A 15,643-nucleotide genomic window follows, 5' to 3' on the forward strand; every position below is an offset into this window, starting at 1 on the left:
GTAGGTGGAAATAGAACGGAATGTTTCAGCCAGTCCTAGAGGGATTACTGTAGTCTCTCCCTCGGAGGAAAAGGAGGGAGAGAAGAAAAGAAAAGAAAAATCCTCAGGAGAAGCTACAGTTAGAGGGTGGTAGTCAAACCTGAGTAGATCCTTCTCCCCTTGGCATCATGGTCTGATGATGGTTTTAACCTCTTAGAGGCCCTGGGGGGCTGTCGAAACGTGTGGGCTTTGCTGGACACTGCCAAGTGAGGGTTTTCTTTGTCCTCACCAAAGTCATTTTCGATGACTTTGCCCTTGGCTGTAAGCTGCTGCTCTGGGGACACTGTCTCACCAGAAGTTTGTACATCATGTTCATTTCTAGAAAATGTGGCTTCAAAAATAAAACAATCAAAAGAGTATATGAGTAGATAGAGAATAAAGGGGCACCTGGTCCTCATGCTCTTCTCATGTCCAGATGTATTCCCGAATAGTACTTTATGTAGACATTCAAATTCTTTCTGTGCGAATGTATTTACCACACACTGCTATATTTTAACCATACCGTAACTGCCGAGCCCCATTTTGCTCGCTGCTTACGAGTTCCCTTGAAGGTTATCAGTGCCAGCTGCTATCTTTCAGCTCAGGTGGTTTGTAGCCCAGGTTGGCAACATCTGGAGACACGGGCTGGCAGGCACCCTTTACTCACATCTCATGAGCAGAGGGAAGTTGTTAATCCTCCTCCAATATGTAGGTCAGTTCCCCACAGCTAAGAACTTCCAGGCCTTACACCTTTGTGCTTTCTGAAAAAAAAAAAGCACTTTGTTTCTGGAAGATGAAGATGCAAAGATAAAACGACTGTGAATGAAGACTCCATTTTAAGTCTAAAAAGAAAACCGGAATGCTTAGGCTGTTGAGTGACTCCGGTGATAGCATGACCTCCCGAGGGTAATCCCTGCAACCCACTCCCAAAGCTGTCCCCTGACCTCCACATACACTCCGCTGTGAGTGTACACATGCACACATGTACACACACATGCACAGTAACAGTGACAAAAATTATATTTGCATCCCAGGTCTCTCACCCAGTTTCCGAAGTCAAAAGAACGAGAAACAGAGGTGTTCAAAGTTCACAGTAAACGCGGGTTACGGTGGCAGAATGGGAATGGATACACCCGCTTTAGTCTTTATTCTATTTAGTGTGCAAGCTTACGGGTCTCCTTAATTAACTTAAGGAAATTTAAGCATAATTTAAAACATGAATGTTTTTGGCCGGGGGCTGTCACCTCCGTCTGCCAAGGAAGTGTTAGACAATATACAGAACTAGGTAGGCCCTTGCTATTACTTTTTTTTTTAATTGGAAAGCAAATCATACAGATTTTGAAGCTTTTGATAAACACTATTATGAGGTAAGAATTTACATCGAAACATGTCCCCCAGGAATTTAGCATTGCAGTGATGTGCAGGACTTGGTCCCTAGAATCCTCACGTGTAGAAATGAACACACACTGGTGATGTCAATGATTTTCCTTTTAGCATTTAAAACCCCCTTTAGGCTGGGGGCCTAGTTCCCTGGTAGAGCATCGGCTTAGCATGCACACTACAATAAACAAAACGGGGTAATCGCCCTTCGGGGATGAGTTTCATTCATCGTTCAGAAGTTGACGGGAAAGCTTCCAGGTCCCCACTCTTGCCACTGGCTTGTGGTTTGCCATGTAAATTCGCACCACACCCCAAGCCCCACAGACAACACTTTGAAAATTGCCTCTTTCTTATTTAAAAGTTGGTAAGCCCTTGGACATATCGAGTCCTTCATCATGTTTCCCAAATCTGGTCTTCACAGCTTCCTGACTTCTGTGGGAGGTGGGCTTTTTACTTTTAAGAAAATGAGCTTTTGGGAACAGACTTACTTGGGTTCGTTACCGGCCTGGGCTAAGTCAGAACCCCAGTCTGTAGTTCTGTGGGCTGCATCTCTACATGTGGCTTCCAAAACACCCACGCCTGGTAGAGTTTCAGCATTTCTGTACTGGTGGCTATAGTATACATTATATATTTATAATATATTTATTGTATACTATATTATATATTATGTTATATGTTACAAATTATATTTGTAATAAAAATTATTTCTTTCAAGAGACTACAACTGGACTTGAGGTAGGTCATCAAATTTCCCTTGAGTGGAGTAGGTACTCTTATCAGAATACTAAACTAAAATACTAAAATACTGGATCAAAGCTGAGGTCACTAAGTTCCGCCACTAAGTCTCCAGGGCTGAGCGTTACTTGAAACGAGAAAGCATCAGTGTCCCCGCTGAAGCCTGCATTTGATGTCATGTTAAGGAGAGCTCCCAGATATATTTATTTCTCTTGGTTTAATCCCAAGAAGCTATTGGAGCTGTCAGTTTCTATTATGGAAGTGGCAGGTATGAAAAATATTATCTTCAGTTCTCTGCAACTGAGCCAATCCAAGAACTTTCCAGAGAAGTTCAAAATTCTTTCCCCAAGCCAAATATAATCTCTAATTGCAAGCTCCCCTATGTGTGTGTGTGTGTGTGTGCGCGCGCGCGCGTGTGCCTGTGTGTGTCTGCATTGGATCTAGACTGAAGTAGTGTTTAAGAAAAATGTTCCTAGGGGACTGGAGAGATGGCTCAGAGGTTAAGAGCACTGACTGCTCTTCCAGAGGTCCTGAGTTCAATTCCCAGTGACCACATGGTGGCTCATAACCATCTGCAATGGGATCTGGTGCCCTCTTCTGGTGTCTGAGACAGCGACAGTGTCCTCACATAAAATAAATCTTTAAAAAAAAAGAAAGAAAAACGTTCCTAGGTTGGTTCTGAGATGCCCACTCGCAGATGGTGTTGTGCATTCTGCTGCCTTCTCGCTTTAGAGGTTTCTGCAGAAACCACAAGCAAAGGGCATTCCCATCTTCAGCAGAGTCTTCAGGGTCTCATCCACTGTGTCTTGAAACTCAGTCTACTGATGTGTTTTGAAACAAGTGCACCACTGACATTACCTCGGTGACCAGGAGTCCCGGGTATGAAGTGTGTACAGGCTAGGTCAGTTCTGTTCTCTCTTTGCTTAATTAGTTGCAAACTTCTTATCAAGGGTCTTTCAGCCTTGGGAGTTATGTTGGGTTCTGTGTTCATTAAGGAAGACACGAACACACTACCTTTAATCCCTTATCAAAAACCCCTTCCTGGAAACACCCCTTTAAACCCTGTGTTTAATTTTACTTCCTAGCCACAAGAGAAGGCTTTAGAGCAGCACAGCTCTTCCCTTCACGGAGACTGACCATCGACTGTAACTATTGCACTCGTCACTCTCTCTCATGGGGTTGGGTGTGCTGTTAAAGTCAGACAAAAAACGATCTGAATATTCCAAAGTTCCAGTTAAGTCTTTGTTTGAGGCATGAAAAGGAAGTGTTGTGAATCTCTGGATTCTCGACTGTCCCTCTTCCTCAAGATGTTATTAATAATAATTATATTATTAATATAATATGTTTTATTATATATTATATTTTACATTATATTATTGCACATTTTATATTGTATACTGCTTATTTATTGTATATTATATCATGTATAATGTATAACATATTATACATTACATTATATTATATTAATAATAATGTCCAAAGCTTTTTCTAAAATAGTTCCTCACTTTATTCTCCAATCCCTTCTACCGGCTGGCACACACTTCTCCAGGGTAGTCTGATTCTTCTCATCCTTGACCTAGTCAGCTTACTCAAAACAAACAAACAAACAAACAACAACAACAGCAACAACAACAAAAAGTGCCATTCATAGGCGCTTCTCTAGATACGAGGTTGTTACTTTGGTTTTTGTCGTTGCTGTTTGCTTGTGTTTTACTCACTGTGAATTTTCGAGCCTATGGGAAAAGCAAGCTTCGCACCACCAGCTAAGTCCCACTGCTTAGACTAACAAGGGCCAATGTTTTCCATCTGCACGAAACCAAAAACAACCACAACTTTTCAGGAAAGAATGCTGATATAGAGATGATAGGCGGCCCGTTCCTTACCTTCTCTCTCCCATCAGCGGAAACCACTATTCAGGCAGTTGCTAGATGGGCCATGGGAGGTCCATAGATAGCAACAGAAAGCATCAGTCTTAGTCTGCTTGCAGGCGGGAAATACAATCTCCTTGTTTTTGTTTGTCTTCCCTGATGACGAGTAAGGGTGACCATTTTTCATATTCATTGGCTATATGATCTGCTTCAGCAAATTGTCTTTGTGCATTATCTATTTGTTTTTACCACTTGGCTTGTAGAAGAATCTGAATATTTTGATTATTCCTTTGCCTCCTATATTCAGATAGCTACTTGCAGTCCATAACTTGTTTCCTGTATTTGTTTATACATATACATATATGTGTGTGTGTATATATATGTATGTGTATATATATATGCATTATATATATAATGTAGATGTTTAAAGTTCATTTACTTTTCCTTTATGGATATATATATACATATATATGTATATATGTATATATATATATATAGAGAGAGTTTATGCCTTATCCTATAGCACTAAAGATATTCTAAAATTTTTTAAAAGATTTCCTTTTTAACATATCAATTTTTCATTTATCTGGAATGTGCTTTTATAGTCGGATAGAAATGTAATTTATTTTGATTCTCAAATTGATTGGCCGTATTTCTGCCTTTGCTATATTTGAGTAACTTGAGTGTGTGTTTGTGTGTGTGTTTTCTTGTCTTATTGCACTGCCCACTGTCTCCAGCACTAATATCAAATACACATGTCCTCAGTTGTGACTAACTCTCACCTGATCAGCCACAGCAATGTGGATGCTATCTCAGTTTTACAGGTGATGTGACTGGAACCGCACTGCAGAACCACACAGCTAGTGGATTGATAACACGGTCTGAATGAAAGTCCATCGGAGCGAGTTTAGCTGCCTCTGCCTTTTGGTCACTGCTGACGTGGGGGGAGCTAACCCTTCTCACTGTGCCTGCTCCTGCCCAGATTCCGTTGTTAATAAGGAAGGGAAATGTTATGGAAGTGATGCCAGGGCTGCACTTGCAGTTAGTCTGAACAAAACTAATAGACGTTGTTTAACTTAGACCTGCCAAAAGTAGGTCAGAGAGCCTTAGAAGTATGGAAGCATTCTTGTTCCAGCCGGTGTAAGCATTTGCTCAGGTAATGTGATCACATCTCTGGAAACTCAGAAAGAATGGATCTTCATGGACTGTTAACATTCTGAGAAAGAATGGAAATGTCTTCCCTCTCCCTCCCTCCCTTTCTTCCTCCCTTCTCCCTTACGTCTGTCTTTCACAGCCTTCCCAGCTTCTGTTCCTAAAACAGCTGAAGCAGCTTACAAAGGCATGCATAAAACAAGGTAGACCACAGATAAGGTAAAATCGGGACAAATGGAAAACAAATGTGATAGAATTAGTAATTCTTTCTTAGAGTCGTTTCTTAGTTTGACCACAACATGGCCTTAAGCTTCCTAGCAACTGAAGCAAAGAAAACCTGTCCAGCTGCACATTGCACAGTGGGCATGGGATGGAAATAGAACACTCAGTCGCTAAGGGAATATCCAGCGTGTCCTGATTCAGAGGCTTGAGAGAAACTTTTGGGCATTGGGCTGCAGGTGGACTGTGCTCCCTGGGGTCTTCTCAGTGGTGGGAAGTGATTTCGCATTATCTGCATTATTCTATGCAAACTTCACCTCCTTGAGGAAAATATTATTCTTTCTTTATCTCGAACAGTACCTAAAACAATAGATGCTGATAAAAATATGTTTCTGGAATGAGTGTTATTTATAATACCCATCTGTAAAAACCATTGGCTGGAGTAACATTTGTAATAATTATAGCTCTAGACATTATCAATGAACTACCTAGAAATGACATTTTAGGAGATACTTTTCAGTTCCATGAACAACATCATCAAAAATAACTCAATACTTAGTAATAAATTTAGCAAAAGCAAGGCACAGTTTACCCACCGGAAACTACAGAACACCGTGGGAAAGCCAGTGGGAAACCCGGGAACAAATACACAACAGCAATTCTATGTGAAGTACAAAGGCTGAAACTTTGGGTGGGTGGCTTTTCGACTCTCTGACTTGATTGAGGATGGTAATTTAAAGTTGTAAGAAGGGACTGAGGACATGGCTCAGCAGTTAAGAGCATTGGCGACTTTTAAGGAGTATGTGGGTTCAAATACTAGCTTACAACTGTCTGTAATTCCATTTCTAGGAGATCTAACACCCTCTTCTGGCCCCAGATACACACGTGGTGTACAGATATACATATAAGCAAATACCTATATACATAAAATAAAATTTAAAAACATTAAATTGTAAATAAAAGTCACACACACACACACACACACACACACACACACACACTCACACTCTGCTTGGCAGGCTTGGGGTCAAACTAAGAGCCTCAGGCATACCTGGAAAGTACCTGCCGTCCCTTTCCCCCTCCCTCAACCCAGCTTTTCTCCCAGCCTAGAAAAGTGTATATTGGATAAAATAGAGCCATGCTATATAGAAAACTACCTCAAATGTTTAACAGTGTGTAATTATATTAAGGACTTTCAGCATTACTGATTACCCATAAGTCTGTATTCTGACATCCCATGAATCAGTATTCTCATATATAAAGTAGGTATCTGCTGTCATTCTTAGCTAATTTTTATTGCGCTTATAGCATGTGCCTGTCACATTTCTGAACAGCTCTGTAAATATTATCACATTTAATGTCCCACAGGGCCAGGGAAATTAAGCCTTTTACCCAGGGTTACTCTCCAGCAGGGACCCAGGGACAGGAGCAAGCCTAGGGTCTGGGCAGTCCGTATATTCTCTACTGTCCTCCCCTGCTTCTTTCTGACCTCGTCGTGACAAACCCTAGCATCCAATGAGTAGCTGGAAGCATTCGGCCCATAAATATGGAATGAGAATATATTTTGGGAGTCTTAATGTCATCATTGGGGTACCACAATTAAACAAGTGTCGCCATTTTAAAACCATCTTTCCAGGTGGCCACCTTAGAACTTCAAAATAATCACATACAAACTAGATGTGGTAGAGATCCCACCTATGATGTGAGTGCTTGGACTATGTCTCCAAAACCAAAAAAACGAAAAACAAAACCCAAGCACAGTTTGCAAGATATTTGCCAAACGTTGGCCTTAGAAAACGTATTCCTCAAACAGAGACTAGGCACTAACACGATAGGCTGACAGGCCTTGTTTCTACCTCCCTAACATTGTGCCCAGGGAACTGAGGGGTTTGTAGTTAAGAACCTGGGCTATAGAGTCCATGAGTGGGGTTCAAATCCCGCCTTTGTTACAACAGTGTAGCATGTTGGAAAGATGAAGGAGACTGTAAGACGCTCAGAACTCTGTGGGTGTGGAGGAAGCTTTTAAGACTAGAAGCAGGTGAAACGCACAACCTTCTAAGGCTGGACTTGACGTGAGCAGTGCATTTGCACAAGCAACCTCTAGCATCCAAAGTGCAGAGCTGCGAGTGGTGGTGCACATCTTTAATCCCAGGAGTGGGGAAGCAGAGGCAGACAGACCTCTTAAGTTCAAAACCAGCCCGGTTTACACAGAGAGTTCTAGGACAACCTGGGCTACTTAGAGAGACCCTGTCTCAAAACAAAATGAAAACCCAGAGGACAAGCAGGAAGCTGAGTCTCTGTCCTCAGACGACTGTCCCCCAGGCCCTGCAGGTTATTCTTCTGCAAGGATAGGTGACTGGAGTAATGGTTGCCCTGCGTGTTAGTCTGAGCCAAAAGAGAGAAGTTCTTTTCTGAAGATAGGTTTCAGGATGGCTCAGGTTGTCTGCTATGTTTCCTCGTTCTGGAGACTCTCAGTTTATAAACCTAGTGCGAAGAAAAATGTCCACAATTCTGTGAGAATCCTGACATTGTTTCCAGCTGGACAGTATCAGTGATACACCTTGGGTTGTTTAACTTAGCATTCCATCTGCTAAGTACCTCAGGGCTAACCGCGGTGGTCCCTAATTGCGGCTTTTCTCAAACCACTCAGGCCTCAAAATCCGTTCTAGAAATAGGTGTTGTTTATGTGCTTTAATATAGAAGCCGCACCAAGGTTTTTTCACGGCATAAATGGGATAAATCATTCCTGCGGGGTGACACTGTAAATCAGTGTAGAACTGCAGAAACTTGCCTCTCTACTGCGCTCTCTATCCATAATCTGGCGTCTTTTCTCTTTCTAGGAAGGTTATAATAGTAACTAGATTGCTAGGGGCCTACCCAGTACCAGGCATGGGTCTATGCTTTCCGTGTACGTTTGACTGTCCTGAGATCTGGTCTGAACCGATGCGGTTCTTCTGAGGAGTCTTTGGGGTTCCAGAGACATCATCCCGCTTTGTAGTATGTGTGTGATAGGCCTGTGCTTGCTGGGGTAACCCAAGCTCTTGCAGACTTAGGCATGTTAGGAGGTCATGCTGACTAAGGGACATTCTATTTGTCCATTGACATTCTGCAGGGGTGCCCAGGTTCCAGGGTTGGCAGTCCTGGAAAAACCAGTCAGCCCCTTTTGTTGCAAGTCTTAACCAGATTCTAGCTGTTAGTGTCTTAGGTAGGTGACCTGTGCTCTTCCTTCTGAATGCAGAGCTGGCCATGTGGTACGTAGGACATTGTAGGAGACAGCCATAGCCAGGCTGACCTATGACATGGCTAGAAATAAACGGGTATTTATTAAGGGTGCAGCCTTAATTTGGTTATATGCTCAACCACGAAGCTACTCAGATTCGACATGCAGGTGTCTCAGTGTGACTTAAGTAACACGACAACTTAAAAAAAAAACCTAGAATGTTTGCTTTTAAAATTATCTCACCTTGTCAACAAATATTTATGGAGGAACTCTCACCACCACTCACATGCCAAGAACCCTGACAGATACTTCGGGGATACCCTTGAGCAAGTTGATCAGAATAGGATGCTGAGGAGGGAGGGCGATCGTGTGGGCTTCTGATTCTAGTGTGGGCAGCTACTGTACTGGGTGGGGAAGCCTGGTTCCTCTGAATCTTGCTGGCTGGCTCCTCCTTTAGCCAGGAGGTGATGTCCTCTCTGGAAACAGGTTTTTTTTGGACTCTCTTTAGGAACAGCTCTTGCAGCTGCTCCGAGCCACACAGGAAAAGCCATCTCACTGTGCTACTTTATAGCCACACCTAGCTTTGTGACCAAAAATGGTATTGCCAACTTGGTGACCCACTTTGTTCTTCAGAGTTGGCTCTGATTGACTCGCCTGTGAGCCAAAACGACATCCACTCTTTGAGGTTGAATATTTACCACCGCCGAGCCAATTATCAGTGATTTGGATCATTTTGAAGTGATTTCTTACTGACCATTGTGGTGCTTTCTCTCTGTAGTAACATTGTGTCCAGTCTTTCATCTACCTCCTGCCTGTCTCTCTTCCCTGATAGTTTGGAATCCTTGGGAGAGTTCCGGGGCCATACATCCATATTTCCAAAACCATATATTTACTAAAATTGAACATATAGTTTCTGAGAAAACTTTCCAAGTTGGCCCCTTGGAACTATTCTAACAAGAACGTTTTTGGGAAAATGGGAAGAATAGTAGGTTTTAGAACCTGCCAGGCCTGGCTTCAGTCTCTCTTCTCCAAGTGTTTGACCCTACATAGTTGGGGGGTTATAACCCCTGGCCTTGATTTCCTCATCTGTGTAATGGGAACAGTAACACTTTCTTGACAGGTGAGAAGCAGTTATCATCCTTGTCATATTGGAACTCACATAAGGCATACATTCAATCTTTAAAAAATAAAAAAAATTTTAGTAATCACTTCTTTGGAAATCATGTACAACACAAGCTGAGACTGAGGGTGTAGTTCGGCGGTAGAGCGTGTGCTTAGATTGCGCAAGGCCCTGGTTCCATCCGCAGCACTGAAAGAGGAGGGGAAGGTTGGGGTGGAGAGGAGGAGGATCCCAGGAGACGATTATGCTGAAGAAAATCTAGAGCCCATCCCAAGGTCACTGAGATCCAGAAAGAAAAGTGGATCGACCAGGGTCATACAGCCAGTTGTGATAGAAGGGGATCGGCGTAGAGCACTGTATGTGGCTTTTGAATTCTCTACCATTGGAAGCCATGCTTTCCTTGTCACAAAGATCAAGAACGCTGAGCCAGGAAGCTCCTGAATGACAAGGACTTGAGGTCTGCGTTCGGTGAGAAGTTAGCACACACTTCCCACATTTTTGTGACATTACCCTGTCACTTTGCAGAGTACAAAGCACACAGTGTCTCTCACAAAGCTGGCAGGAATAATACAGGGTGGTGACCAAGACACTGGTCACACAGACTCGGTCCCACCACATGACAGCTTACGGTACCTAATTTCTCCGGGTTTTGGTTCATTCATCTACAGGACATAAACCACAGTATCTACCTCCTAGTGTCATTGTGAAGGTTAAAGGCAGTGAGTGCTACTACACCAAGTGACATTGTCTGGCATGTGATAGGGACCCTCCAAAATTGAGTATTATGATCAATAACACATTTCTAAGAAGTCTCTCTATGGCTTCCCCACTATCTCAAGCTAACCTCTCACTAGCTGTGAAATCTTAGCTGGTCTTCCAAGCAGATGATATTGACCAGCTCTTTCTTACCCTCTCAAAGTCCCTTCTCATCCAGAAACATGAGATCTTTCACCTCTGACGCTCTACCCTTCTCAGGGACCATAAAATCCTGAATGGATAGATAGAAGTTGCCCATCGGAAACAGAGGTCCAGAGGGAGGGAGATAACTCAGTGGGTGAAGGCTCGAGAATCTGAGTTTGATCCCCAGCATACACGTAAAAGCTAGGCACAGTAGTGTGCACTTGTAATCCCAGGGTTGGGGAGGCAGGGACAGGCAGATCCTTGGGGCTTGAGGCCAGCCAGCCTAGCTTAATTGGCAATCTCTAGGTCCCAGTGAGGGACCCTGTCTCAAGGAACAAGGATCTGCATAGCCCCTGAGGAGTAACACCTGAAGCTGACCTCTGGTCTCCATGCTTCCGCATACACATTTGTAAATCTTACCTCCTATCTCTCCCCTCCCCACACAGAGGGTTAGGAACGCTATCCCTGAGCTTTCTTGATTATTAACAGGTACAGGAAAGACGTAGAATGCCGACTTTAACAAACACTACCATTCCTAGGAGATGCCGCTTCTTTGAAGGCATTGCTGCCTGTGGACCTGTATATTCTGCCCATATCATCACTACTTGGACACTGTGTTCTTTGTACATCAGTATACTAGACAGCTTGCTGCTTTCTCCTTTTACTGTCTGACTAAAAGTATGAATAGTTGAGTTTTCTATTTCTATTTAGAAGCTGTGATATACTCGAGACCAGAACAATGCAAATGAATCCAAAATTAGAGGCCAAATTAATGTCACTCAAGGGCAATTCCCCCCTCACCCCTCACTTCAGTGGAGAAATTGTATTTCCCAGCAGGTCTTGCATGCCCTGACTCCGGATCCCAGCCCTCCCTCGATTCTGAATATTACATCATTTCATTTCGGCTAATGTAAACACTCGTCACCCTGCATGTTGCAGGATCCTTCTCCACGGGTTGAGGCCGAGCCTCGTTTGCTCGGTCGGTCGTTGTGGTGATGAATGGTTTCAGAAAGAAGAACAGCAGGAAGAGGCCTTGCAGTGATGGAAGAGGTGAGGCGGCTCCACGTGAGATTCTGCAAAAGGATTAAGACTTGGCACAGGGCTGGGTTTCTATGCAGCCTCTTAGGCACAGAGTCCCAGGAGAGGGAAGCAGAGTTTCAGCTGGGGCTTTGCACACTCCCAGCCGGCCTTGAAGGGTGGTTGGCTCTTTTCGTGCTCTCTCTCTCTCTCTCTCTCTCTCTCTCTCTCTCTCTCTCTCTCTCTCTCTGGGGTACCCAGATTTGCCTTAGTAAAGGATGGATCTGGATGCTGGAGTTTTAAAGGAGACCAGGTAAGTGTTCTCATTATCCGACGTCCCCTGGGGGTTCTTAATGACTGAAATCTGGCCGATCGCTCCTTCTCTGGAGCAGTATTAGCCAAAGGCAATTCCTCTGAGACATTTTGCGGGGGGGGGGGGGGGAATCAGCCAAGTTTCTTTCTATGTTAAGGAAGTTTCTAGAGTGTTTTAACCCAAAGGGCTTCATTGGAGAAGTGCAAACTCCTTTCCCTGAGATCGCAGCAGTAAGATTGCCATTCTCTTTTCTTTCTGTCTATGAGGTTTTGGAAAAGAGATCCTGGGGGTTTGTGAGGTGTGTATTTGGAGGGTTTTATTTGGCTTTTATTGATGCCTGCGGTGTGCTCTGTATCATTTGGTTCAGTGAAAATGTCTAATTCCTTACGTTCTCTCGCAAACTAGTTTTTGAACTAGTTTGACTGAGTAAGTTATGGAGACTTGATTTTTAACTCTCTCGTGGGTGTTTAGCAAATATGATACTGGCAAAGCGTAACCTGAAGCCTAAGCAGTTTTAAGAAGAAAGACCCACACTGACAAGCTTTTTGCGAACACGTCTGCTGACTTTTCTAATCAAACTAAGTGACAAGCCTTTTGATGTTTCAAGCAGACTGAGGCTTTTGTTTGTTTGTTTTTTTCAAAATTTCAGCGTAAATATTCATAGTTCGTGGAAAGAATGATCTGGTTGATCTGAGGAGCATTTATCCATTTGCATTAAAAGCTTTATAGATCCTCTTGGTAAGATTAGCACAATAATAGATCTCTACAAGGGTAGTTCATGCTCAACACCAACTCCATCCCAAATGCTGTTTCTTTTCTGTTTAAAAAAAAAAATCAGAAGTTAAAAATAACCCTAGTATAAAACTTGAAAACTGTTTTGTTTCTCTGTATTTGGCTAATTTCGTTGCAAAGTGCTGTGTGTAAAGAATTTGAGTTATGAAGACTGCTCTCGGATCGGCTCGCGGGAGTCCATCTGCAAACGTCCACGACTTTCCGTGAGAGCGTGTGTTTTATGGTTGTTAGGATTAAAATTATCAGTTAAGCACTCCTTTCTGCAGCCCTAGAAGAAGGGAAACAAACCCAAAGAAATAACTCTAGAAATTGTGGTCATTTTTCTACACAAGCTTGTGTCTAAAGTCCTGTGGGAAGGGGGCATTTGGCAGCTCTCAGTCCATTGAGTATGGGGGAGGACGTGGTGGGAGTGATCGTCCGTGGTCCAGTGTCAGGCAGTAGGAGGCAGACGCTCTTGTCCATGTTAATTTTTAAAAAATAAGTGGATGTTCTCATTAAATGTAGAGGATCAATTCCAGCTCTGGCTGTGGGAGACTGTCTGTACATCCGTTTTCTTTTTACTGTTTTCGTTTGATGAGCCCTTTTTGGTTCACGTAATCCCCCCCTTTTTTTCCCATGAGAACCCAAGAAGTCATGCACTCTCTTGAATTTTGCATTACTTAAGCATTTTAACCATGGTGAGTATTTTTATTTAGTGGAGAGGCTGCTGGGGACAGTTTGGGGAGTTTGGTGGGATGTCTGGGGATGTGGGAGATTTACGTCTTAATCTGTGAAGACTGCTTTAATCATTGAGGAAAGAAAATTATTCCAAAAATTAAAACATGGGAACTTAATTTTGATATGTCCATTCTTCTTTATTATTTGAGAGTATAATCTGAAAACGCTTTTCCTAACTAAACGTTATAAAGACATGCTTTGGGCATGGAAGTGAGTGGTAAATCCTGATGTTTGACTTTGCTCGCCATCAGACTGATAACATCTTAGAAATATCTTTAGTTCTCAATTATTTTTAGAAGTCAAAAACAAAACATAAATGTCCCGGAGTGTTGCCACATCCTCATTCTATCTCCTTCTTCCTTAGCTCTCCTTCTAGAGGAAGGGAAAGTGTCCAGGTAAAAAGAACAGTTGCCAGGAACATCCAAGGATGACTGCCCTTGTTTTTCTCTTTTCCTTCTTAATGCTTTGTTGGTAAAGGGTCCGTTTGTTTTATTTCTAGTGAAGTAGTAAGGCAGGCCCTGGAAACACGGAACCATGAAGAATGGCTTCCATGGGACAGTGCTTGAGAGAATTTTTGTAAAGACATAGACAGCACTTTTGAAAGGTATTTGTCCACCTTTAGTTTGTGTCAGCAACATGGCAGAGTTGGTTAAAACATCAGCTGCCTGGCCTTTGCCTCAAATGGATGGGAAAAAAATGATACATAGGTAAGAGATAGATAGATAGATGATAGATAGATAGATAGATAGATGATAGATAGGTAGGTAGATAGATAGATGATAGATAGGTAGGTAGGTAGGTAGGTAGATAGATAGATAGATAGATAGATAGATAGATAGATAGATGATAGACAGACAGACTTTTTGTCCATAGCCTCCATGAGACTTGTAGAATTTGAATGTCCTAGTGAGACCCAGAGAAGAGGGACAGGGAGAAGTCATTTGAGTTTCTCAGAAATTGAAGACTTTCTTGAGGCAGATGACAAAGAAGCATAAGAAGACAGGGTCATGAAATAGATACTAGAGCAGTGGGTACTCAACGTTAGACAAATGCTAGCAGGAAATAGGCAGTCGGTAGAGATAGCCAAACGTTAATGAAAATGTGCCAGTAGAGAGGGGTTATGGGCCACCTGACAAGGATAATGAGATTGAGCACGAAACTAGAATCAGGCTGGCTGTGTTAGAAAATTAGGCCAATTAGTAATAATGAGGGTGTTTACTCACTTATAGATCTGCAAAACAACTCCCCAGGCTGAATTAGGGCAAATGATCATTTCCTGTGCTAATGCTTTTACAGAGCAAAAGCAAGAGCAGCGTCATGGAAGGTGCAGGGTATCTTGTGTATGAACCACTGTGATTTAATGGCATGCCGAATGCCGGGTTAGCAACCTGCGTCAAGAACAGAAACCCCAAATACTGTGTACCTGGTGAAAGAGTAATTACAAAAGCATCAGCAGATTTCAGCCATTTGCCCAACTAAAAAGTTAGTGCCACACACCTATGAGAAGCAGAAAGTATGATGACATTTGAAAATTCTTGAGGGGTTTCTGATGAAGAACTAGATGCTTTTCCTACCTTTTGCCCAGTAGAAAACTCAGCTCTTTGCTCTGTTCCAAGTCTCATGGGCAACCCCTATGTGTCTTACTTTATTGAACCCTTTTGACTCTGGAAGTAGGATTATTAGCTGGAAGAATTGCCATTTATTGCTGCAGCTCAAGGCAGAGATGGTTCATGAGAAAGAAGCATTTTGAAAAGAAATAAACACTTTAGCCTATAAAAATCCAAGTAGGAAGCCCCTGAAAAAGTAGTTTAAGGAGCAACCCTTGAGGCATTGATATTGGAACAGAACAAACACTTTCGGAGTCTTTTAGAGGAATGGACCTGGAGGAACCAGTCCCAATCCTTATGTAGATAGAGAACACACGTTGGAGGATGTAAAAAAGGAGCCAGCAGGCACCACAGATCTTTGCTCTTTTTCTGCAGACTATGTCACAAGGAATGCCATCCTCAAATCTCCTTTAGAAGCAGAGATACCCGATCAAGTTGCAATAGATGTACAGAATGTTCTAGACCTAGCTGACAGACTGGATTTGAATAAATCACAAGGACAGGTTGGCCTTTATCCAAGAGTTATACAGGAATCCCAGAAAGAAGTCGTGGGACTGTTGGTAAAAAAGCAACTGATTTTTACCT

The 15,643-nt window shown here is 42.7% G+C and overlaps 1 protein-coding gene across 4 annotated transcripts in view; it reads left to right on the forward strand.

The window, feature by feature from the left end:
* Positions 1–15,643, forward strand: part of Plce1 (phospholipase C, epsilon 1) — a 309,112-nt gene that overhangs the window by 90,144 nt on the left and 203,325 nt on the right. Inside the window, exon 1 of one of the 4 annotated variants that reach the window (XM_063262806.1) lies at positions 4,588–11,662. In XM_063262806.1, coding sequence (XP_063118876.1) covers positions 11,612–11,662 — 51 coding nt within the window. In that variant the 5' untranslated portion in view covers positions 4,588–11,611. 4 annotated transcript variants of the gene reach the window in all.

This window comes from Rattus norvegicus, chromosome 1 (genome assembly GCF_036323735.1).
Source record: "Rattus norvegicus strain BN/NHsdMcwi chromosome 1, GRCr8, whole genome shotgun sequence".
NCBI lineage: Eukaryota > Metazoa > Chordata > Mammalia > Rodentia > Muridae > Rattus > Rattus norvegicus.